General features: G+C 52.5%; 1 protein-coding gene across 1 annotated transcript; it reads left to right on the top strand.

Annotated features, from left to right (window-relative positions):
* The first annotated feature begins 18,944 nt into the window (after nucleotides 1-18,944).
* Nucleotides 18,945-23,565, top strand: LOC128139663 (uncharacterized). Its single transcript, XM_052782378.1, is given in 6 exon segments — nucleotides 18,945-18,989; nucleotides 20,195-20,370; nucleotides 21,203-21,362; nucleotides 21,907-21,936; nucleotides 21,938-22,002; nucleotides 22,635-23,565. Coding segments are annotated over 6 exon segments (1,407 nt in total).
* The last annotated feature ends 2,375 nt before the right edge of the window (nucleotides 23,566-25,940 follow it).

Raw genomic sequence — 25,940 nt, 5'->3', positions numbered from 1 at the left:
GCAAGAGGAGCGAGAGACGCCTTCTCCTCCTCCAGGATGAACTGCTCATCGCCAAGTTGCAGTAAGACCCTCAGAGCCCAGCTGCCTTTCCCCCATCCCTGGCCCTGGCACCAGGGCAGGGACACCCCAGCACCAGCCCCCGGCCCCGGGACCGTGGTGCTGGATGCACCCATCGATGTCTGTCCCAAGGGCAGGTGGGGGACGGGGCTCTGCCCGGGGGGACCCCCAGGAGGCCACCTCCAGCTCACCACCTGCCTCTCCTCTCTGCAGACGTGGCACCACCCTGCGCCCACAGCTCCGCCTGGCCCTGGACCAGCTGTGGGTGCTGAGCGGCGGAAAGGAGGCAGCAGGGGAGGAAAAAGAGGAGGAGGAAGGCAGCGATGAGGACAGGACCTCCATCATCCTCATCTGGCCCACCGGCTCCTGCGTTGCCGCTTTCAGGTGAGCCGTGGTGCCATGTCCCATGGCTGGGCAGGAGAGGTTCCCAACCATGCCCACGCCATCCTGTGAACGGCCTCTGCCCTGCGTGCAGAGCCCGGGCAGGGAGCGGGAAGCACGCCAGCAGGGAGGGGTGGGGGCATTGCCAGGTCCTGCATCCCCTGGTGCCCTTTGGGTCCCCAGAAGAGAAAGGCAAAAGCAGCTGCTCTGGCAGGACATGGGGAGCCAGGGCTTGGGCAGCGTCTCTGTCCTGCCTCGCGGGGCTTCGTCCTGCCCCTGTGTCCTTCCCCACGGGGCAGGGCTGCGCAGGCACCCGCCTCTGCCCACGGGCTGGGGGGCAGCGGGGCCTGACGCTGGTTCCCCTCTCTTTCTGCAGCTCCCAGGCACTGAAGGAGCTGTGGGTGGGCACACTGCTGGGGTAAGCTGGGGGGGATGCTCCAGGCGCAGCCGGACGGGGGAACACAGCTCTCCAGCTGGGGAGAGGTGCCCTCGCGGCTGCGGGCAGCTCTCGGGCAGAGCTGCCTCACAGGAGAGAAGGGGCAGCTTGGGGCTCAGCCAGCTCTCTCCCTGTCCCTTCCCGGTGCACAGGACACCAGGAGGAGCAAAGAGAGCCCGCGTGACCCGTCTCCCCTCCCTCAGACCCCTGGAGAAGGAGCTGAGCCGCCGCCACGCCGTGAGTGTCTCTCCGGTCTGGGCTCTGTCCCCGAGCCCTGGTCCTCCAGCCGAGCGGCAGAGGCATCGCTGCTCACCTTCCTCCGCTCCTTCTCTCTTGCCCAGTGGAGGACATTCAGTGCCAGGAGCCTGGAGAGGCTGATGGAGGGCCAGGCAGAGGTGAGAATGGCTGCCTTTCACCCGCCTCTGGCTGTGCCGGCGTCTGCGGCCAGCGGGGTGAGCTTGTGCGGCAGGGATGGAGGGAAGAGTGGTCCCACGGTGCCACTCGGGTCCCAGCTCTGCCGCGCTCAGGCTGCTGGTGCCGGGTGGCAGCTCGCCGGTGGCCCCTTCTGCTGCGGGGCTGCTCTCTAAGCGCAGCCTGCTTCTTGCAGGATCATCCCAAGCAAGGGCCACCGACAGCCCCATCTGTCAAAGCTGGGGGACTTTGCCGCTCACCAGGTGAGCTCTGGAAAGAAACGCGTTGTCCTGCAAATGGTTGAGCTGTGCTCACTTGTCCCTTGAGTGTCGCCATGCAGGTGCGGCACCGCAAGGGAGGACGTCACCTGGACGAGCAAGGACACCCGCTGGGCAGCAGCCGCTGGACGTGGTTCTGCGGGGACCCAGAGCCTCTGCTGCTGCCCACAGCTTGGAGGAGGGCTGGGACAGGTTGTCCCGGTGGCACGCCGGCCCTCAGGAGCCTCCGAGCTGGAGCCGCTGAGCCGGAGCTGTGGTTCCAGCTGCTGGCTCCCTGCCCATCCTGCCGCACCGCTCAGCACCGTGCTGCAGGCAGGGCAGGCTCCGGGAGTGCTGGCCCGGCTGTCTCCATTGACGCGCTCTTGCTCCGTTTTCCTTTTCCTTTTCCCCCAGAGAAGCTGGGGGAGCTATGGTGGTGAAGTCTGAAAGGGGAGAGGTATGTCAGGTCCCCAAACACTGTGACAGCGTGTCTGGTGTAAGAGGGGAGTTTCTGAGGAGGCCGAGTCCCTGCTGTGCCTCTTCCTGGCAGTAGAGCTGGAGCGTGTTTGGGTTATTCCTCCACCCGCCGGGAAGATACCTAGCAAGGAAAACTGGCGAGGTTGTTTCTCAAATGCACTTGGCATGTGCTTCGTCAAACAAAATGTCTGCAAATCACCTACAAACAGAGAGAGGGGAGTAGCTGTCAACTTCAGCAGGGTTTTGCTCAGGTCCGACTTCATCAGTGCTTCTCCAAGTCTATTTTGGGGGGCGGGGTGACTGCGTGAAATGTGGATGAAGCAAACCAGCCAAAGGGATCTCCTCTGGAGAGCTAGATTAGCAGTATGGCAAACAGTCGCTTACTGTTCCAGGCCGTCTCTTGCCTCCTGCTGACTCTAACATTTCTGTTGTAGGCACTTCCAGCTTTGCCTCCAACCACGCCCGAGAGTGCGGCAGAGCCCCTGGTGTGCCCAGAAGAGCTGGCGAACCTGTCAGAGGAAAGATGGTAAAACGAGCTCGCTTTGGTTAAAATCAGAACTGACCCCAGTGGGTCGTGCCTTTCCCTACCTAATACCACTGTGGGATGAAAAGGTTTGCAGGCTCTCCCCAGGACAAGGAGAAAAAGAAAAACCGAAAGAGAAAACAGGCCTGGGGAGAGGAGAGTGACAGACGCGCAGAAAAGAGGAGGAGGAAGAGAGAAAACGTTTTTGGGGACGGACCGGTGAAAAGATGCAGGAAGGTCCAGCAGGTCAGGAAGCCCAGGTGTGTACCAGGCTCTGCTGCCCATCTTTCCCAACTCTCAGCGCTGCTCCAAGTCAGTCCAAACCGCTGGCAAGGGATGGCGAGTGCTGCACAGGGCTTGGAAATAACTCCGTGGCCGCTCCCCAGGGGCTCCCCATCGAGCCCTGCTGCGTGGCACAGGAGCCCTGTGCATCTCTGCACGCACGCAGGTCTCTAAGGGCATTACCCGTGGGGATAAGGCGCCAGAGCCGTCCCCTAGTCGATGCCAGCCATAGCTCTCTCTGCTGGGCTATGAACAATTCCTCGTCAGTGGTGTTCCCCAAAGAAATGGGAACCGAGTCATGCCTATTCCTGCCTTTGTGGGTTTATCAGTGCTCTCTGACTCTGTCGTTGTAGGGGCCGTTTCCCTGTTACTGGCTGAAGCCCTGTGACTCCCGGGCCTGCCCCCCGCCGCAGTTGATGTTCGCAATAAAAGGATCTTTTCTCTCTTCTGAGTGTGTCTGCCATACGATATTCTGGACTAGGTAGACAGGGTTTTGTGATGAGTCCTCGGGGAGGAGTCTGGGATCTTGCCTTGTCCCAGCATCCTTTCCAGCAGGCATCAGGGCTGAGTTCAGGCGCTTTCGGAGTGAAACCAAAGCACAGACTCACACAGGAGGGTGGAGGTTGGAAGGGACCTGTAGAGGTCCTCTGGTCCAACCCGCCTGCTCAAGCAGGCTCACCTAGAGCAGGTTGCCCAGGACAATGTGCCCTTGGGTTATGAACGTCGCCAAGGACGGAGACTCCGCAAACTCCCTGGGCAACCTGTGCCAGTGTTTGACCACCCGGACAGGAAAAAGTTGTTTTCTCATGTGCAGCTGGAGCACATCATGTGTTTTAATTTGTGCCTGTTGCCTCTGGTGCTCTCAGTGGGCACTCTTGAGAAAAGCCTGGCTCCCTCATCTTCATTCCCTCCCAGCAGGTTTAGATAGATAGATAGATAGATAGATAGATAGATCGATAGATAAGACACCCCCCACACCCCCAGGCTTTCTCTTCTCCCCACTGAAGTGTGCCAGCTTAAAAGCACCAGCGAAAAGTCGGCTTCCTTGAGGCTCCTTGTTTTGCAGGTGACCTGGAGACGTGGAGGTCCGTGAGGTTCCCCTGCCAAGAGAGGCGGAGGGCTGGAGGGCACAGCTGGACTCCTGCTCCTGCAACAGCAGGGACTCGCTGGCCAGAAATGGCCCCGAGGACCCCGGCAAGGGGCTGTGCTCAGTGCTGCAGAGGAAGGCCAAACCCCCCCGGGACCTGTGCCAATCTGCCCGGGGGAAAAAACTCCTTCCTGAGCCCAGCCCTGGTGTCCCGGGCAGGGTCTGGGGAGCTCCTGCGGGGGAGCGCGTTTGGGGTGGGCAGCCAGGGACCTTTTCCAGCCCGTTTGGTGCAGAGGCACGGGTGGGCGTGGGGCATCGGTCCTGGGAGAGCCGTCGCTGACTCCTCTTTCCCGGGAAGGGCAGGTCGCTCTCGCCGTGTCTCTGTCCTGCGCCCACCCGGGTTTCTTTGTCCTGCCAGCTGCTGCCCAGCGAGGAGGGTTCGGCTGAGCTCAGCAGGGACGTCCCGGGACCCGCCGAAGGAGAGCTCCTGCTTGGTCAGCATCCTGACCGCTTCGCCTTGGGGGGGGCTCCGGCGCTGTGCCGAGCTCCGCCGAGCCGAGCCGAGAGGAGCCAAGCCCAGCGAAGCCGAGCCGAGTGGAGCCGAACTGAGCCGAGTGGAGCCAAACTGAGCCGAGCTTTGCCGAGCCGAAGCCGAGCTTTGCCGAGCCGAGCCGAGCGGGGGCGGTCGGGCGCAGCGGCATGGGCGGGCAGGGCGGGCAGCGCTGCCTGCGGGCGCGGTGCGGCTCCTCCAGCCGCAGGTGATGGTGGGCAGGAGCCGGCCCCTCGGCACCGCGCACCGGGCGCTGCAGCTCCTCGTCCAGGGGAGCGCGGGCGCGGAGACCTCCTGCCCACGGCAGGGGCGGGCGGGCAGGCAGATGGAGAGGGACACTGCCAGGGGCCGGGGAGTGGCCCGGGGGGCCCCGCGTCTCTGGCAGCGATTGCCCCGGTGGCAAGGACACCGATGCAAAGGGACCGAGCCGGTTCTTGTGGCTCCGGCGCTCTCCAGAGGCGCCGAGGGCCAGCCAGGACTAAGGCTGCACCCACGGCAGACTTTGCCTCGGGCTCGGCGCTGCTGGCTAGCCTGTCCCCGCCGCCCCTGGGCTAGCCCCGCTCTCGGGACGGCACGTCCCACGCGTGAAGCGGTGCCTGGGCTTGCCCTGGGAGCGGCACGGCTCGGGAGCGTTCTCCGGCTGCTGCGGCTCCCGTCCGTGGGATGGACGGAGGCGGCGGTTTCCCTGGCGGCTCTCCGCTGGTCCCGGCCCGCGGGCCGTGACCCCTCGGGCTCCGTTTGGGCAGCCCTGCCCCGCACGCTGGGGACGGCAAGCGGCGCGATCCTGCTGCAGCTGCCGCGGGGACAAACCCCCGGGGGAGAAGGGGTGGGTGCGGCGGAGGGGAGGGCGGCGGGGCTGGGTGGGCTCTGGGCAGCACCGCCCGGGGCTGTCCCTGGCGGGGGTCTTCCCGGCCGGGCCCCCAGGATGGCTGAGGAGGCCGGTGCTCGCTTTTCCAGGGAGCAGCGGGCCGGGAGCGTGAGGAAGGGCAGCTGCCCGGCTTTGCGCTCCCCGGGGACCCTCGGGGCTCCCAAGGGGCCGGGCCGGGCCGGGCTTTCCCCCCTGCCCCCCGGTTTTGCCCAGCTTTGCGCTCTGGCTTCACACGGCACTTGGGGTCGATCGGATAAGCCTTGTTTCCCGCCCCGCAAGGGTGACGTTGGCTTCCCTGTTACAGACGAGCAGGAATCTGTCCTGGAGCTGAAAGCAGAAACTCCGCGGGCTTTGGCACTCAGATTTTCCTAGCTTGCTCCCGCCAGCGTCCGAGGGGACTCTAGATTTCGTGGAGCACCGTCGGGACGTTACTCGCGGGGAGAGTCTTCGTTCCTGTTTCTGGACAAAGATGTTGGCGGCGGGGGAGTGAGCGAGCAGCCTCGTGGTGCTTGGTCGCCGACTGGGCTGAAACCACAACAGTCCTTTTTGGTGCCCAACGTGGAGCACGAAGGGTTGAGATAACGACAGATCTGGCCAGAGCGTGTTAGAACAAATTTGTTGTGCGCATTTCTTACGTTAGTCAAATAGCCGCTGGTCCCAGTGTTGGCTCATTTGTTCACGTGGCAGCGTTGTGTGAGTTCTTACATGCACTCTGTGTTCCCTGCAGTGATGTTTGTCACCTCTGGGCGCGGGCTCAGGACTATCATTTTGCTGTCCTGGGTGACGTCGACTTACAAAACGATTACGTCACGGGTCCTGAGGCTAAGCTGGTAGCTGTGTGCGGCGTCGATGTCATTCCCGTGCCTCGGGCGCTCTCTCTCGGAATTTGTTGGTAATCGCACCCAATCTGTGGGGAAGTTGGGGCGAATACTTTCTCCGCGCTCGTTCACCTCCCCTTCCTCCTTCAAGCTAATTACAGCAGCTTTTGAGAAGTTTGAATATCCCTGGGATGTTCAAGCCAGCATGCTCGTCTTGCTACGTCTCCCGAATGTGTTTCAGGTCTTGTTTAGGGCTCCAAAAAAGTTTTTTAAGAATACCACCCAGAGAGCTGCCCCAAGGCTGAATAGTCATGGGTGGCGTGGCATGTGGGAGAAAATGGGCAGGTATCCAGAGGACTTCTCACCTCCAATGGTTTGGAACTTCACTCCCAAACAGCTACAGGACCCTGGTGAAATGATAGAATATTGGAAAGCAAAATGCGGTGCCTGTTCCAGAGAGGCACAACTTACCGCACTGTGCTGGGCCCTGGCCAGTATCTACCAACCACTGCTCCATATTATGCAGCACCCTCAGGGGCAAGGGAGGGAAAACAGACCGACAGGCACTGCAGCTATTCCAACCCTCGTGACAAGCACTGCAGCTACCCCAACCAACCCCGGTGACAGGCGCTGCAGCTGAACCAGAGAACCAACCTGTGCCAGCGTCAGTCACCCCTATGCAGAAAAAGAAATACTCGGAGAAATCGGTTCGCTTAGCGAGGGATGGAGGTGAGCCAGGGTCATCACGAGAACAGGAGGAAGAGGCAGAACCCGAGATAATCACCCGATCCCTGTCCCTGAGTGAGCTGCAAGATACACGAAAGGATTTCGGCTGCCATCCGGGTGAGCACATTGTTACCCGACCGCTCCGATGCTGGGGTAACGGGGCCAGTAGCTTGGAATTAGAGGGTAGGGAAGGCAAGCAGGTGGGATCCCTGTCTCGGGAAGGGGCCACTGACAAGGCGATTGGGAAAAAGACACGAGCCCTCAGCCTCTGGAGGGGACTTCTGTCAGGAGTGAAGGAAAAAATACCCCTTCAAGGAAGATGTTACGTGTCACCCAGGCAAGTGGACCACCATGGAGAAAGGCATCCAGTACCTGAGGGAATTAGCCGTGCTGGAGGTGATTTATAATGATCCGGATAACAAGCAGTCACCCACAGATCCAGATGCAGTGCAATGCACACAACCCATGTGGCGGAAGTTTCTACGACGTGCACCAGCGTCATATGCCAACTCATTGGCAGTGATGTCCTGGAAAGAAGGCGACGGACAAACGGTGGATGAAGTGGCTGGTTGACTCCGGCAATACAAAGGAAGTCTCGCTTCCTCCCAACGGGCCCGTGTCTCAGCTGTAGAGGAACTGTCCCGGGAGTTCCAGCAATTCAAAGAGGCTATGTCCTTCTCCCCACCTGTATGGGCCCGCAACGCTGCTCTTAGGAGTAAGCGTTCCTCTGCTCAAGAGAGAGGAGATAGAAGGTACACACCATGGTGTACCCTGTGGTTTTACCTGCGTGACTGTGGAGAGGACATGAGGAAGTGGGATGGAAAACCTACCTCGACCGTAGATACCCAGGTACGTGAGCTGCGAGGAAAAGCAATCAGAAAAGAGGATTCCTCCTGGAAAAATGCCGCTCCAGTTTCCAGCGGGCAGCTCCCCAGGCAGAGTAGAAGGGCTGAGCTCGCTTCTGATCCAGGCATTTCCTGAGAGGCCGGAGGAGTCCAGGTGCTCCCGAGCAGCACCAAAGTGGTGCAAGCGCTTGTCTGAGCCGGGTTCCCCAGGCAGGGCTGCCGTCAGAAGCCCGTGAGCACTGACTGCCTGCTGGTTCAACAAAGAGGAACTCCTCATTTTAATGGAAACGATGTACTTTACAGGGCAAAGGGAAATGCTGACTGTCCTGCCCCCCACGTTCTGTGTTTAGGTTTTTATTTAGTTCATTAGGAGCCTCTTCTTTTACACCAAAATCCGTTGTTGTGTTTGGCACAAGAGAACGAACAGGGACATTGTTTTTCCTACAAACATCGCCGTTAGGCTTCCGTGGGATAAAAAGTGGCTGCTTTTTTGATCATCGCTCGGCTAGGTCACTGACCATCGGAGCTTTTCGGTTGTGTCTGTTTGAGAAGTAAAAGGTGGCTGCCAGAAAGGCTCCAGACAGCTATCTACGAGGGTGTTTCCTCCCCCAAACCCCAGAAGAGCCTAACGCTGCTGCTGTTGCATTTCTGTGGCCCTCCAGGAATCCCACTGTGTGTGTAGGGGAGGGATGAAAAAATCTCTGGGAATCTTTGCCTGAAGGGTGCCTAGACCAAGAAAAGGCAAACCTGCTGACATCATCGCAACTGGGGAGAGAAAGGGCTGAGCTACCAGGGCCACTGCCAGCATACTGTCATTAGGCACCAGAGTTAACGTTGACTCGAGAGGCCTGGGCAGAGCCCAGACCCCCCTGAAAGCAGCTGCAAGACCTGCCACGAGGTACAGGCCAACTCCTCTGATGCTTCGGGCTCACGCTGGAACCCAAAGCGCTCCAAGCCCCAAAATGCAGCTGCCTCTGCAGCGCAGCAGCAGCAGCAGCCAGTGCAGAGCAGCGTGGGGAGCTGGAGCAGAGGGAGGGGGCGCCCGGGCCGGGCTCGGCTCATCTCGGCTCCCTTCGGCTCATCTCGTTTCGGCTGAGCTCGGCTGGGCTCGGCTCGGTTCGGCTCATCTCGGCTGGGCTCGGCTGCCCTCGGCTCCGCTCCGGCCGCAGCCCCGGCCCGGCCCCGCCTGAGGCAAGGGCGGGCGGCGGGCGCGGCGGGGCCGGTGGCCGTGGCGGGGGCTCCTCCCCGTCCGTGGAGCGGTGGGCTGCCCGGCGGTCGCCAGCGCCGGGGCTGCCCGGGGGCCTCGCAGGCCGGCAGCGGGGCTGAGGCAGCGGCGGCATCTCCCCTCGCGGCAGGCCGGGGCGCCGGGTCCCGGCCTTCCTCCCGCAGGCCCGACCAGCCCCGGCCCCTCCCTGCCGCCCCCGGGGCTGCGGGGGCAGCAGGGGACTGCCTGCCGCTGGGGGGGGCACCGCGGAGACGTGCGGCTGTGGAGAGAAAGGAGTTTCTGCCGGCTGTCCCCGCAGGGAGCCGCAGCCGCCAGGGGTGTCCCTCACAGCCCGGCGTCGGTGGCGGGCTGCGACACAGTCCTGCCCGGGCGTTCTTGGCAGCCCCCGGGGCAAGAGGCCTGTCAGGCTTCAGGGAGGTCGGCAGCGGCATTTCCAGAGAGTCCCGTCCCGTTGGCTCTCCTGCTTCCTTCCCCAGGCTGGGAGAAAGGAGGACGTCCTCGAAAGCAGGTACCTGTCGGTTGCCCGAAACCAGGCTTCTTCATGCAGGCAGGCTTGTGTACGGACTTACAATGGGCAGGTGAGCATGTTGAAGCTACAGCCTGCGGTTTGGTGACTGCAGGTAGCAGTGAGTTCATAGGAGACCCTAAATTCAGACGGTGGGGGCTGCTCTTTTCCTGCCTTCTTTCACTGAGCGTGGAAGCGGTCGCTTCCGAGTGGCTACTGCCCTCGCACAGGCTGAGCATCGGCCTGAGAGAGTAATGGGAGCTGTAAAAAGCGCTCCTATTTCACTGCCGTGTGTGGATTTCGTGCTTCCGTGGGAAAAGAAGCTGGTTTTACTGTCGGTATTTTGAAATTTTGTTTAAAGCGTTCAACTGAGAAGCTCTAGAGCCTTTGTAGTGGTTTAACCCCAGCCGGCAGCTAAGCCCCGCACGGCCGCTCGCTCACTGCCCCGCAGTGGGAGGAGGGAGAGAATCGGAAGGGTGAATCAACTCGCAGGTTGGGATAAAGGCGGTTTAATCAGTCAAGCAAAAGCTGTGCATGCGAGCAAAGCAAAATCAGGAATTCGTTCAGTGCTTCTCGTTGTCTGGGAGGTGTTTAATCTGCAGGAAAGCAGGGCTCCATCACGCCTAACTTGGGCATGTCCCCCCTTCCTTCTTCTTCCCCCAGTTATACTGCTGAGCATGACGTCCTATGGTCTGGAATATCCCTTGGGTCAGTTGGGGTCAGCCGTCCCAGCCTCGTGCCCCCCCAGCTTCTTGTGCACCCCCAGCCGACTCCCTGGTGGGGCGGTGTGAGGAGCAGAAAAGGCCTTGATGCTGTCTAAGCACTGCTTTCAGCACAAATCCAAAACGTAGCCCCGTGCAAGCTACTGTGGGGAAAATTAACGCTCTCCCAGTCAAAACCAGCACAGCCATGGAGCTCTGGACTCAAAGTATGTACTTATTTCCTGGGCTGTCTGCTGTTAGCAGTGTGCCTTTCGCTGGCCTGGCAATCTGGCGCTCAAGTGTGGACGTGGAAAGAGTCTTTGGAAACTCTCCCTGGCAGTAATTGTTTGTTGTGCTCTTGGGATTTTTTCTCTCTCAAGGTTCCCCTTGCGCTGCCACTCCTCTTTCGATGTGTTTGTGACAAACCTGTCCTGTTGTTTTGAAACAAGAGCGTGCCTCTGCTGCAGGCAGAGGGGCTGAGCAGGACTTTCAGGTTAACTGCTGCTCTCAGTTTCTAGAAGGCACTGTAGTGGCAAGCCTGAGAAACGAGAGTGAAGGGAGAGTGTTTGTCTGTGGTACTGCTGGCATGCAAGGCAGAGAAAGGAAAGCGGCCTTTCGGTGTGCAGGGGACAGTGAATAGGAGGGTTGTGGGAGGTAACAGTTGTGTGGTAAGCCTCAAATGGGAAGTTAGCAGCCAGCAAAGTAACTAAAGCACAGGGTGCTGAGCAGTCTGGTCAGCTGGGGAAGATGTAAAACAAGTGAAGAGGATGGTCCTTTAGAAGTGAAAAAGAGACTTTCCCTGAGGGTATTGCCCTGGAGGAATCTGCTTGTGTCTGCTAGTCAGGCAGACAGAGATGATGGGCAAGTGCTTTTGTGAGTGGGCAAAACCTTGACCAGCTCACTGGAGGAGCTCTGGAGCTTTTAGTTTGAGAGGGGACTTGGAATCCCGGAGGCTGCGATCCGTAATAATTCCAGAAGTTTGAGCTGCTCTGAAAAAGGAGCTGGAGCTGCTTAGGTATAAGGGTTGTATTTTTAAGGAGGTGCTTATAGATTGGGTCCTGCTGAAGGAGTGTTCTGTAGGGCTCAAACTTGGTCTGAAACTTTATGAGTTGTTGCTATCTCAGCTTCTGATAAAAAATTAATAATGGTAGTATTCATAAGTATTAATAAAAAAGCAGTGCCTCAGCATAATCTGGCTCCCTGTGTACATTGTTCCAAGGCTGTGATCGTCATCAGACAGCAGTTCAAGGTTGATGCCCTCAGAGGCTTTTGGAAAGTGTTCTAAACTGTTGAGGTTAAGTCTCTTTTCAGGTGGTGGCACCCATGCAGAAACTAGGACTGAGATCCTTTTGAGCCAGGAAGTATCCCTGCATCAGAGAAACAGAACAGTGTCGTGGCATCCCGAAACCCCTGTTTTCATGCCAGCGAGGTTGCAGCAGGGCTAAAATGCCATAGGCAACGGCTCAAGCCTCTGCCTAGAGAGTGGTTTTATGAGTGTGAGTGAATTTGCTTTTGCAATGAGATGTGCACAGGCATTGCCAGGGCCTGGGTTTACTCTGGAAGTGACTGTTGTTAGCTGCAGAAGAATTGAAGAGACTGTGCTATGAACACCACGCCAATTAGGCTGTCTCCAGACCTGAAGCTACATTAAATCTCGTGCCACACTAGTCTCCTTTTTCCTTTGGAAGAGTGGGCTGGGTCTTTGAAATTCTGCCGCATGACTTTATTTTGGGATGAATTGAAATGCAGTTGTTTCTTTAGCTTTGCTTATTAGCATTCTGCTGGAATAGTGTCAGATCCAGGAGGATTAACCTTCCTCCTTGTTTTGTTCTCTGTGTTGATTTTGGAGAGGAAGGTGTGTTGTCTGTCTTGTGGTGTCGTGTGGTGTTCAGAAGATGCTTGAAATGTTGCTCTTGTCTGTGACCAAGCTCTTTCCCTCAGCGTAATCCCTTTGGACGGCACTGCCAGTAGTGTGCATACGTTTCTGAACAGCCTGCAGGTGTTTGATCTCCTGATGGTAGAGAGAGCAGTGCATTTGTTTGAGTTTGGCAGCCTGTCATCGCCCCTTGCTTTCTTCCATTCTTTCCACCCTCTTCCCCTCATCGCCGCTTCAGTGTCCCTTCCTGAATCGTACTTTTGTGTCCCTGCTGATTCATGAAGACTTCATGACCACAGCGTAAGTCTTGGGTGGGTGATACCTGTCCTTCTGCTGTGGTGCGCTGTGTAATTCCTTTCATTAACTTGTTCCATATTAAGCAAGGAGAGGGCCTTTCTGAAGAGGAAGGAAAGTTCTCATCTCTGACTGAGTTCTGGCTGGGGCCCCTGAATGTGGAGGATATGAGAATGGCTGCCTGCCAGACCATATACCAGAGAATACTTGCATGCCGTAATTCCTTACGCTCCACCGTATTTCCTTATTTCCAAGTGACATTTGTGCGACCTTTGTTTACTTCTTAATGGGTTCAGCTTTCCTTTGAGACCTTCTCTCTCCCTGTGCATTTTATTGTTGGCCGATACCTAGCAGCAAACAACTTTTGAGAAGCTGGCTTACAAAAGATGCAGTTAATAGTTGGGAACACAGTTTGATGCAGGCACTACACAACTGCCAGCATCACAGGGCCTAGCTCCAATGCTGTGAAGGCCCGTTCCTCTGCAGGTTTGCACTGTGGAGGGGATTAAGAGACATGTCCTGCCGGTTCCTTCTTTTAGTCCCTTGGGCAGAATGGCATTGGGATAGGCTGGAAGAGAGAGGTGCTGGTTTGAGGGCACCTTGTCAGAAAACCTCAATCCCAAAGGTTAGTGAGGATCGACTGAAAAGATCTGATCTCTCGTCCTTTGTATCCTCAGACGCACAAAATACAAATGGGCAGAAAATTGAAAAGAAACAGTCCTTGTGGAATAATGGATGCTTTTTAAGAACAATAAATTGGGAATTCATCTGCCTGCTAAGTATTTTCTCTGTGCACTGGGAATGATGCTTTGTTGTTTTTTAAACTCTTACAAGGAACGTAGCTCCGTTGCTTTTTGGTTGGGGTGGGACTAACTCTCTCTGTTTGTTTCACAGCACTCCGGATCTCGACACCACTGAAAGTGCTGTCAAGGAGTTAGAGGTAGGAGATGAAGCAGGTCCACGGGACCTTAGCTGAATGTTAGGCTGAGCAAATCTTTTGTTTGTTATGGGACGGAGGACGCTTTGTCAAATGCAGTATTTCAAGTGCGAGTAATGGGGAACTTCTCTGGAGAGTACGAGGGTGAAAAAATGGCGTAAACAAAAAATGTCATCAACAGGCAGCATTAGCGTAAGCGAGTAATGCTTTTATCAGAAGTACTTCAAAGAAGCTACTGACTGTTGAAATTGGACAAATGAAAACTCCTATTTGTTGAGCTAGTTGCACCCCGTGCCTTTCTGGCTCCTGTTCAGATTCGTTCTGCAGTAGCACTTTCCCGTGGTTTCGCTCTCGGCCCCAGACCTGACCGCTGCTTTGAACTTCTCAGGCTTGACTAGCTGTCAGACCCTCCTAGTTTTTCAGGAGCTGTGGCAGTACTGGTGAGCTAGCTTGACAGCGGCTAATCTAATGCTCAATTTCACATGCTTTCCTCATAGCTGTGGAGCTGGGGGAGCCAGTGGATGTTCTTTTAATGATGCCATTACTTTGTGGCCAAGCTTGGTGACAGCTGATGAGTTCTGTTGTTGTCGTCTTCTTCCTGAGACAGTAGAAAGCCCCTGCCATTCCCGAGGAAATGAGACCAATATACTGCCTGCTTAAAAATGCTCCTGTTACTTAAGTTTAAATAAATCTTCAGAGTACAGTAGTAGCATTGTAAATATTATTGAAGAAAATGTGCTGATTTTAACTGATACAGAAAATTATTGGTTAATTTTTTTTTCTTTTTCAATTTTGAAAATACTGAAAGGTATTACTAGAAAAAGTTTCCTATTTATAAAGCAAGAGTTTGTTGGGGCTGAATTACAGTTCCTTTGTAACTGAATTGGGTCAATATTCAGAAAAAGGGGAATAAGTTTGTTTTTGAAACAGGTCAATACCGCATGTGTTGTGCTGGCAAGGAGGAGGCTTCTTAAATTTAAAAGCACACCTCCAGTTTCCATGGTAATGTTTGTGTGTTAATTCAGGGTTAAGACATTGATTCACTTCAATTTCTGTGAATCTGTTAGGGCAGTGTGCTCTAAGGTGATGGGAGGGAGCGGCGGTAAGAAGGGGAGGAGGAAAAGCAAACTATCTGGAACCCGCTCTTCCATGATTCCTGCAAACTGTAATGTTAATTTTTTCCCAAGCCTGAAAACTGTACTTGTGTCACGGTCCACTCGGTGGACTCGTGATGGTTCGTTTGCTACGATCTCGAAAGTGCAAAATTAAGGTGACCAACACCAAAGGGGATAGCAATAATCACACAGTAAAACTTTATTGTATTGCCTGTGAAGAGGCACGCGATAGTTAGGGATGGGTGAAAGAAAGGAGAAAAGTAAAGTTAAGTTTAGAGAGAGGAGAAAGAGAAGTTATAGCTACCACCGCTGATCTCAAGACGTCCTAACAGTCCCGGGTCCAGCTAATGCTGCATAGTCGATCGTCGTGGTCCTTGGTGGGGAAGCTCCAAACTTCCGTTGTTCAGAAGTCATCTTTTATGCTTAGTAACACATCTTGCCCCACCTCTGCCTCAGGAGTCTCCGCCCTCCTCGAGCGAGGCTATCACGCAGGCGCAGGGTCAGTGTCCGAGGCGTGGTAAGTCTTGGAGGCAGGTAGCCTTCGACCAGGAGGTGTGTTTTGGTATTATAATGAAGCAAAGTTCATTTAAAGTTCATGATTTCTTCATCGATGTTATGGCAACAGTTGCAATCCATCCTTTTTGACAGTCTAATGGCTCTAGCCAGGTACCTTCCAGGAGCCTTGTACTGCGCGTTCCGTTCTTGGGATCGGCCACTGCGCTCCAAACAGGCCATTGTCAGGAAATGTACTGTTCATGTTCCTGATGACAGTGTTGAGACAATGCTGATTTTTCTGACCGACTCCTACAACTTGACAGTGGAATTGTGGCTATCTTGTTAATATTCTTCCTTCCTTTCTTGTTTTGGCCTCTCCAAGAAGCGATTCGAGTAATCCTTGGAAATCTTGATGATTTACATCCATTTTCTACAGATGACTTCACTATCTTTCTGTGCATGCTTTCTTTCCTACTTGTAAAAGAAAAGATCCAATGACTTGTATCTGTTGGGCATTGCTTAATTCGACATTCCTGCCTAGTAGTGCGCAGATCTTTAGCTGGAGTACGACTCCTTTGAGCTTTGCAGTTTTACATTAGCTGAAGATCCTCCTCAGTTGTTGCCTTCACCGGAGAACTGATGTATGTAAAAAGAATGTTTTGCAGTGTTTTCAGATGAACACCCCTGCGTTCCAAATCTGATTGTCGTGGTTTAACCCCAGCCAGCAACTAAACACCACGCAGCCACTCACTCACTCCCCCCCACCCAGTGGGATGGGGGAGAAAATCGGGAAAAGAAGCAACACCTGTGGGTTGAGATAAGAACGGTTTAATAGGACAGAAAAGAAGAAGCTAATAATGATAATGATAACACTAATAAAATGACAACAGTAATAATGAAAGGATTGGAATGTACAAATGATGCGCAGTGCAATTGCTCACCACCCGCCGACCGACACCCAGCCAGTCCCCTGAGCGGCGATTCCCTGCCCCCACTCCCCCGTTCCTATACTAGATGGGACGTCCCATGGTATGGAATACCCCGTTGGCCAGTTTGGGTCAGGTGCCCTGGCTGTGTCCTGTGCCAACTTCTTGTGCCCCTCCAGCTTTCTCGCTGGCTGGGCATGAGAAGCTGAAAAATCCTTGACGTTAGTCTAAACACTACTGAGCAACAACTGAAAACATCAGTGTTATCAACATTCTTCGCTCTGAACTCAAAACATAGCGCTGTACCAGCTACTAGGAAGACAGTTAACTCTATCCCAGCTGAAACCAGGACATCCCTACATTTGCACTATGTATCTAGAACTCAGCTCTTTTCAGCAAAACATATCTTGTGGCAAGTCACTATGGTTATGTTTGGATAATGTCTGGAAACATCTACGATCTATGTCTTGCTTTTCCCTTTCCCTTCCTCTACTGTGTTTTTGAATTAGAGGGAGCAAAACTGCGTGCGGTATGGCTGTACCATGGATTTGAAATAGAGCATAGCAATGTGTTCTCTTTTGTCCTATATTGCTTTTTGAAAATGTCTGGAATTTGTCTTTGCCTTTTCACCCACTGCTGACTCTTCAGCTAGTATTTTTATGAAGCGATGCCCAGTGGCTCCCAACCTTCATTCTTGAATGTCAGTAGCTAGGCTGGAGCCAGCACATATATATATGGAACACGTGTTTTTCTTCCTTGTGCTTGACTATATTTGTTGACGTTGAACTTCACGCTCTTTGTTTCTATTTTCCTAAAGAAAGAATGCATTTGTTTTTCTAAATAATGGCAGTAATAATGGTAATAATGTCTTTTGTATAATTAGCAAATGTTGTCACCTCCCTAGTGTCTCATTTTCCAGGTTTTCTGTGAATTCCCTGAAGAGCCTCAGGCCCCAGCTGCGACCTCTGTGGGACTCTGCATTGAACCTGCTCTGTTGTGAAAACTGAGTGTTTTTTCTTACTGTTTCCTGTTCTGATTATTGGTCCCTGGGAAAGGCTGCTGCTGGTCTTTCTTGTGAGCGCTTAGTAGATATTCTGGTCTCCTTTATCAAATGGACAAGTAGTCCAAAGCAATTGTCCCCATCCCCCTGGCATGTGTTATTCACAGCCAGGAATTCCGAAAGAGCTGTATTTGCAGTTCTTCAGTTTCAAGATGTCATATGCAAGTCCAGCATTGTTTCTAAGTCGTTTATTGTCGTGGTTTAACCCCAGCCAGCAACTAAACACCACGCAGCCGCTCACTCACTCCCCCCCACCCAGTGGGATGGGGGAGAAAATCGGGAGAAGAAGCAAAACCCGTGGGTTGAGATAAGAACGGTTTAATAGAACAGAAAAGAAGAAACTAATAATGATAATGATAACACTAATAAAATGACAACAGCAATAATGAAAGGATTGGAATGTACAAATGATACGCAGTGCAATTGCTCACCACCCGCCGACCGACACCCAGCCAGTCCCCCGAGCGGCGAATCCCTGCCCCCCACTTCCCCGTTTCTGTACTGGATGGGACGTCACATGGTATGGAATACACCGTTGGCCAGTTTGGGTCAGGTGCCCTGGCTGTGTCCTGTGCCAACTTCTTGTGCCCCTCCAGCTTTCTCACTGGCTGGGCATGAGAAGCTGAAAAATCCTTGACATTAGTCTAAACACTACTGAGCAACAACTGAAAACATCAGTGTTATCAACATTCTTCGCTCTGAACTCAAAACATAGCACTGTACCAGCTACTAGGAAGACAGTTAACTCTATCCCAGCTGAAACCAGGACATTTATCTTGTTCTCAGGAAGTGAGGTGCAATGCAAAAATGTACTTTAAAGTTGGTTAAAGAAAGTCCAGTCACCAAATATTCACCAGATTTTATAATACCTCTGTTACAGGTAAAGAAGTAAACAAGGGCAGTGATGAGCTTGTAAGTTGCGTGTGTGGTTTTGTTTTGTGTGTTGGTTTTTTTTTTTTTAAAAGTGATATTCCAAGTAGTCTGGAGAAGCAGAATATATATCTAGGCAATGCTGTAGTTGTCCTGTTTCTGGGTGTCAGGCAGGCAGTGTAAGGTGGGAGTGAATTCTCACCTAGAACCATCCAAGTTGAGGGAAACCTTCCTGTCAGTTCCAGTGGACTTTGAATGAAGTCCTGCCTGAGACGCGAGAGCCGTGCTGGCTTCAGTTAAATGTGTTTTTGGCAAGTCTGAGCTGAGCTGTCAAATGGTTTCTTCACTGTGAGAGTCTGTATGAGGTCAATATTGCCAAATAATTAAGTAGTTTCCTAAGTGCCGTATGTGTCGAAAACAGCAAGGTTAAGCTTCTTTGGGAAGTTGTTGTTTAGTGAGATCTCAGGGTGGGTTTGTTTTCAATACAGGTAGGTGTCTGAAGACGGAGTGAATTAGTGAAGGTGTCCTGTCCAAATTCCCCCAGAGAAAATCCCGCTCTTTCTGCTAGCATTACGTTCCTAGGCTCTCCTCAAAAAATGGAGCAAATAGGATGTCCTGGGAAGCAGTAGTTCTTGTTTAAAACTGTTGAGCATAATTCTCTGGATGGCCTCTCAGTGCTTACCTTCTGTTTGAATAAGGCAGCTAATCTTTTATTCCTGAGTCATTTTTTGGTTTTTTGTTGTATAAGCCTGGACAATGTTGCGAAATATGGATGTATATTAAGTCTGACTTTTGTTCTAAAATAGAAAAGTCAAAATCAAATTTTATCAATACCAAGTTTGCAATGTTTTGAAGGTCAAGAGAAGAAAAGAAGTGTCAGAAAGTGCTGCAGTGGAAGAAACGGTGAAGAGGAGAAGAGTGGAAGTTGGAGCGGAGGCCTCATGCCCACAGTCGGGTATGGGCAGGTCAGTTGACTACAAAATAGTCTTCTGGGGCACATATCAATGTTTTTGATGTCTCTTGCACCTTCCTCATATTTCATTCCTGTGTAACCCTTTGGCCGATTTGTCTTCTTCCTTCTCTTCCATAGGTGACAGAATCTAAGCAGCTTTGCCCACGTTTGGAGAAAAGTTCTCCTGTGCTTTCAGGTTCCCATGCCGTTAACTAGAGCTCTTCCCGTCTAACTCCTTTGTGTTAACGTTACCTGCAGAATCACAGCGGGATGAGAACTGGGCAGCTCGACAAAGCGGTGCACTGGCTTGCACGCGTGAGGCAGGGATGACAAGGGAGGAACTGGGAAGAGTTTTCTAGCTGCCTCCCAGCCTGTTCCTCTGAGTCGGCTGATGACTGCTGCCTCTCGGCTTGAGGCAGAGATCTCTGTCTGTGGCTTTCACAGAACCATTGAGGTTTTCGGGACCTTTGATATCATCGAGTCCAACCCCTCCTGCTCAAGCAGGGTCACCCAGAGCAGGTTGCCCAGGACGCGTCCCCTCAGGTTTTGAGTGGGCTACAAGGGTGGAGACACCACAACTTCTGTGGGCAACCGGTTGCAGTGCTTGACCACAGTTGCTGTCAGAAAGTTTTTTCTTGTGTTCAGCTTTAATTTCATGTTTTGCGGTTTGTGCCCTTTGCCTCTTGTCCTGCCAGAAGGCACTGCTGAGGGGAGCCCGGCTCCCTCTTCTTCATTCCCTCCCATCAGGTGTACATTGATAAGAGCCCCCTGAGCCTTCTCCAGGCTGAACGGTCCCAGCTCTCCCAGCCTTTCCGCATATGAAGAGTGCTCCAGTCCCTTCATCATCTTTGTGGCCCTTTGCTGGGCTCACCCCAGTGAGTCCCAGTCTTGTCCTGGGGAGCCCGGTCTGGACGGAGCACACAGACTGGCCTCAGCAGCCCTGAGCAGAGGGGAAATGCCCCCCCCCCCCCCAGGCCTTGCTTTCTCATTCAGTGCTGTCTGTAGGTACATGCATAAATTTGCATGTCTGAGCAGGCTCTCAGGCTGTTGTTGCTGGAAGCAGAGCCCAGGCCTAGGACAGCAGGCTCTTATGGTGGCCTTCATCCCCTCTTGGCCAGGTTCTGCGAGCCCTCCCCTGGGAAGGGACGATCTGTCTCTTCTCCTCCTTTCCTACCATGGTTGTCTTTAGCCCTCCTTCCCTGTTCCCTCTCTCTCTATCCCCAAGAGTTTCCAGTGTTTCCCTCCCCTCTGGTGTCTTCTTTAGCCACAATTGCTCGAATGGCAGGCAGAGGATGTGCCGAGGGTGTGTGGTATGGTGTCCCCTCACATCTCATTTCTCCGCTGTGTAGTTCGATGTGTCACTTGTTCAGCTGCTGCTGCTCATTAAATATAAATCTCCATTGGCAGGAGCAGTTACAGGGTCGTGGATCTTGGACCAAGATCCTCAAAACCCCCTAGCTGTGCGAGGTTTCCCTGCCGCCCGTGCACTGCCTTTGTGTCCTGACGCTCTGTTTCTCCAGGAATGCTGGTATTTGCATGGGGAGTTTCAAGGACCTGCCTGTGGACGCGACGGCCCCTACACGCCTGACGTGTTCTTCTGGTGCTGCATCCTCTTCTTCGCCACCTTTGCCCTGTCAAGCTTCTTGAAGAAGTTTAAAACCAGCCGCTACTTTCCAACCAGAGTAGGTAGAAGATGGTGGCCAGCGTCCATCTCCACACTCGCTTCCCAAAATGGCTTTCCTGGAGTACTAAGCAGTATTTGCCACCCCTTGGTCAAGCTGGGAAATGTTGGCCTTGCAGGCCAAGCTCTCCAAGAGCTTGGATGTCCCGCACTCATTTCCATGAGTGCAAAATCATCGTAGCATTTCCCACCTGCCTCGCGACCTGCCCCAGACTGATGATTTTTTGGGGGTTTTTTTGGTTTGTTTGGTTTTTTTTTCTCCTCAGGTTGACATGCGGAAACAGACTCCACAATCAGTGAGGTTGTAAAGTAGGTATGTTCATTCAGCACTGGGCAGCATGGGGGGTAGTCCCACGAAAGTCGTGCGCACCTGACTCAGCAGTTCGCTTCAAATTTATACAATCAAGTGTTACATATTCACAATACGCCTATACATATGCATGACCTGTCCCCGCTTCATATTAAAATGAGTTCTGAGAGGTCATTTCCATAGTCTCCTCCCAACTGCGCTTGCGCAGTGCCTCCTTATGGTGGTCGTCTGGTGGTCGCAGAGGTGAAGATAGATTACTCCTCTTCGTCACCGCTAGTAACCTCTTCTCTTGCGCAGGCTCAGTGGTTTCTTGGTATTCACCCAAGCCGCAAGACCAGTCTTGGCTGGCTCTTGGGTCCAGCTCCTGCTTCTTATCAGAAACTGTCTCTGCCTTATTGGCTGTCTCTTGGGGCCAGTGCTTCTTATCAGGAACTGGCTCTGCCTCAGCTAATTTCAACAATGTAAGTGCTAAACATCATCTTTCATCCCCCTTTATTATATCTACTGAGATTCTTTTGACTCCCCTTGTCTCAGCAGCTACTCCATGCCTGACCGGCAGCTGGTCAGGAGAATTGTGTCGCAGGTGGAATTGCACCTCTCTGACGAGAACCTGGCCAAGGATGCTTTCCTCCTGAAACATGTCCAGAAGAACAAGATGGGCTTTGTCAGCGTCAAACTGCTGACGTCCTTGAAGAAGGTAGGCAGCCCGTTGCGTTGGCCAGCCGGGGTGGGAAGTGGCCTCCACGTGGCGGGTGGCTGGGTGCCTGGGTGTGCTCTGGCTGTCTGCGGTGAGGTGTACGGGGAGGTCCAGGCTCTGCTCAGGCTGTCTGTGTCCCGGCAAAGCGCTGGTGGTGCAGAGCTGGGCCCTGCTCTCTGCCTTCAACGTGCTGCAGCAGTTCTCCACCCAGGGAGGGTGGCTGGGGAAGCGGTGAGCAGTCCTCAAAGCAAGCCCAGGGCTGGGTTCACCTCTTCTGCCTGTGGTTCCCCCAGGCTGCTGTGGGAGAGATCATCCCTTAACCAAAAAACTGCAGGGAAGCACTGGTGGTGTGATGTAAAGGGAAGCTGTGGCTTTTTGCCATGGTTCGGGGTACAGGGGACCTTCTCCCACAAATCCTGAATGGGGGGATATTGCCTTTCCATGACCCCATGGGATGGGGTTGCAGCCTGCCTGGATGATGGGTTTAGGGTGGTCCCTGCCTGGGGAGACTCACAGTGACGCAGTGGCCCCCTCTCTCCCTCAGGTGAAATACCTGACGCGTGACTGGTGGCTGAACGCTCTACACCCTGCAGTTCTCAGAGCTGCTGGAGGTGAACGAGGAGGGCACCAGAGTGAGGCGGTGGGTGACAGCATATGTCCATACATTCTGTATGGTATGTCTAAATATTTTTTGGTTTTAATATTTTGTACCAGCCATGGAAACTGGTTTGCTGCTAGATGACTGTAAAAGTGAGATTTGGTAAATAATTATTAGAAATCTTATACTAACACTATGATTGAAAAAACAGACAGAAGTGTAGCCAAGTAATTAACTAGTAGAGGTAGTTACTCATAAGTTTTGCAGTTCTTTGGTCTTATGACTGGATGTTCCTGTGCATTAGATAAGAATAATATTGAAACTGATCATATATGACTGAAACCATGTTAAGCTCCAAGATCAAAGAACAAGGATGACGAACAAGACTTGAAGGTCAGCCAACAGAATTTCAAATGGGTCGGTGGTCGCAAAAGCAGCCCTTCGACTCAAATGAAGAACCATTGCGCGTGATCAGATGTAGGCAGTACTATGATACTCAGTTACAATAATTTTTATGTATATGTATAGTAATCTGATTAATATGTAAGTAGTTACTCCATATAACCTGTGTGTGCTGAAGCTGTGGCATGCACGCTAGGTGGAACTACCCCCCGTGCATCCAGCGCTGCAATAAAGAGTGCCTACTTTCTAAAAGTCCAAAATGAGTCTTAGAGAGTTTCTTCGACTGGCTTTTCGGTATCATGGGTCCCCATCCCCGAGTCCCGGCTGAGCATCCCCCCCAGCAAACTGCTGCTGGCCTGGGAGCTGCTGCCCCTGGAGCAGGGCATGCTGCTGCTGCTCCAGAAGAATTTCCTCGAGACCATCACGAGGATGTTCGGCCCCTTCGGCACCGTCGCCTCCATCCGCATCCTGCGGCTGGGCCGCAAGCTGCCCTCAGATGTGCAGAAATACACGTCAGACTTCCCCGAGCTGCTGAGCAAGCACTGCGCACTGGTGCAGTACAAGAGCCTGGGGAGCGCTTCAGCCTTGAGGAGCCTTGAGGACCTTGGCCGCCAGAGTGGTCCACCTGGCGAGAGCATCAGGGTGGTCCGGCTCTGCGGGAAGGGCTCCAAGAAGACACCCGGGGCCGAGAGGGAGGTGGCGGAGGAGCTGGTGGACCAGCTGGGTTGGAAAGCGCAGGCGGTGGCCGTGACCTTCCCCGACGGCCTCGGGGACTCCCTGCTCTGCAGCTCCCCGGAGCTGAACGGTGCCCAGGCGTTGCCACCCCTCCTCCTGCACAAGGACCCCTCGGCACCCTCCTGGCCCGGCAGCAACTTCAAGCCCAGCAGTTTCGGCAACGCCTTCACTGGATCGCTCCTCGCCAGCAAAGTCTTCCCTCCGCTCAGGACAGGCTTGGGCACAGGCAGCTGCTACGGCCTCTGCTCCAGCACTGAGAGCACCCGTGGCTGCGGCTGGGGGAGTGGGGTGGGTGCCTGGGCACCCTGGCCCAGCAGCCCCTCTCCAGATGCCAAACCTCTTGCCGGCAATCCTCCGGCAGCGACGTGGGTGCCTGAGCCCCTCAGCCTGCGGGATGCGGTGCTTTGCCTGCCCCACTGCTGTCCCAAAAGTGGGGTCGTTTACCTGGTGTGCAAAATGCCAATATAGACACAGAGCAGAAGTATTTTATTCCAATTTATGTTTACGCAAAGATGGGGGCTAGGTGGTAATCTGCAACGCTAGCACCCCTCATGCCTAAACAGGCAAGCAATTTATACAGTTCAGTTATACATATTCGATTTCCAAAGTTCTTCCCAAAACTATTACTGGGAGTCGCTTATCTAGCACAGTTTCTATTGGGCTAAAGTTTCCCTGCTTGGAATTAGAGGTACAGTGTTCTTTTCTTCTACAGTGCATGCTCAAGGAGAGTGGGGGGAGTAAGTCTTTTTGGTATGGAATTGAGTTGGTGGTCATGATCTCCCCCTGCCACCTTTACCTTTCCTCCAGTTTTTGAAGATTTTTCTGACTTCATGCCTATTAGCAATTATTCAACTTTTCGGCGCCTCCTGGGGTAGGATGTTCCCTTCTTATCAGTCTTTTAGTTCTTCTTCAGGGGCACAGTTGTTAGCAAGGCATGCGTTGGTTATACAAAGGGGATCTTGTTTCACAAGACCTTTGTGGCCTTTTTCATGTGGCTTAAGTACATCATTTCCCCCCCTTTGAGACTATGAGATCTCTTCATATGAGTCTCGTAAGTCTCAGTACTTCATTTTATCGTTATATATGCTCTAGCCATGGCTTGTAAAACCAGTCTCTTGATAGAACTTAAAACAACACAAAGTATGATTGTAATAATGACAACAGTGATCGAAGTTTAAATTAGGTCTGCCAGCCATCCAGTAAGGGAGGATCCTGTTCCATGTAATATTTTATTTAACCACCCTATTTCCATTGTTGTTCTTTTTCTTTCTTAGAAAAACTTCTTTCTAAGTCCAAAGGTAATATTCCCCAGTTTAAAGGATTGTCTGCCAACTCAGATGGAGGGAGACAAGCGGTTACACTAACATTCTGGGTTTGCCCAAAGGACTGGATAAGCTGTAAAACCAAATTCTCTTGACCTACTGCTAGTACCAAATGGGATATTATAATATTCAGGTTCTTCATTCTCTCAAAGTTCAATGGTCTCAGATTAGCTGAAATTTGAGTTTCCCAGTCTGTGGCTGTCCACTTTTCCTGATCTGGTTCTGGTGCTCTTTTCACTCGCGTGTAATGAATCCAGGAGTCCATTCCTTCTACTTTGGCTGCAGTATAGGTTTTCAATAACACGGTGTAAGGTCCTTTCCGCCTTTACCCAACAGGAGAGAGACCTTCTGATTTAGATACCTGTGTAGTGAAGATAAAGCATGCGAAAGAGAAATCACATACTCTTTAACATCAGCCTGCCCTTTTATATGCATTTGGTCTCCTGTGATGTTAGAAAGATTCATGGGATATGCTTTCCCATAAACAACCTTAAAAGGACTTACTTTCTCTTTGACCCTAGGAGTTACTTGAATTCGTAAAAGAGCTATAGGTAAAATTTCTACCCATTTAAGGTGTGTTTTCTTGACACAGTTTAGCAAGTTGCCTTTTAAGAGTTTGATTCATTCTTTCTAGCTTCCCACTTGATTGTGGCCTCCAAGGAGTGTGTAATTCCCACTTAATCTGTAAAAATTTAGAAATCCCTTGCACGACTTCTGCAATAAAATGAGGCCCGTTATCAGAGGAGATTCCTTCTGGAATACCAAATCAGGGTATTATTTCCTTCAATAAGATTCTAATTACCTCTCTAGCTCTTTGTTGGTACGGCAAGGGAAAGCCTCTGGCCAGCCAGAAAGGTATCTACCAATATCAATAAATATTTATATTGGTTATACCTAGGTAGCTCTGAAAAACCTATTTGCCAGTATTCCCCAGGAGTTATTCCTTGTTTCACAATTCCTCCTATAACCTTTTTCCCAATTTTTGGATTATTAGCACAGCAGATGGTACACTTTTTTTACTACCATGTCTGCTACCCTTTGTATCTTTGGTCCAAAAAAATTTTTTTTTTTTGCAGTTATTGTCAATGCATCTTCTCCTGTATGCATCTCCTGATGTAATCTCTTGAGCAAAGTTTCCATCATTCTTTCAGGAATCAATAATGGCGTTAACGGTGTTATCCACCAACCTTGTCCATTTTTGGAGCAGTCTGTCTGTTCTGCTAATTAATCTTCCTTCTCAGTATATTTTGGTGGTGGTAATTCTAAACGAGGCCCTGGAATTAAAGCTGCTTCAAATTTTGGCTCCTTTAGAGCTGCCTTTTTAGCAAGACAATCAGCCTTCCAATTTCCTTTTATAATTTCACTATTTCCTTTTTGGTGGGCTTTGCAATGCATTATTGCAACCTTTGGTAAGAGAACCGCTTGCAGCAGTCTCATAATTTCAGTCCCATATTTTATTGGAGTTCCCTGTGAGTTTAACAGTCCTCTTTCCTTCCAAATTGCCCCCAAATTGCATGCACT

This window comes from Harpia harpyja, chromosome 3, assembly GCF_026419915.1.
Source record: "Harpia harpyja isolate bHarHar1 chromosome 3, bHarHar1 primary haplotype, whole genome shotgun sequence".
In the NCBI taxonomy this organism is placed as follows: Eukaryota; Metazoa; Chordata; class Aves; order Accipitriformes; family Accipitridae; genus Harpia; species Harpia harpyja.
Note: the sequence above shows the minus strand (reverse complement) of the source record. Positions and strands in the feature narration are given on the sequence as shown.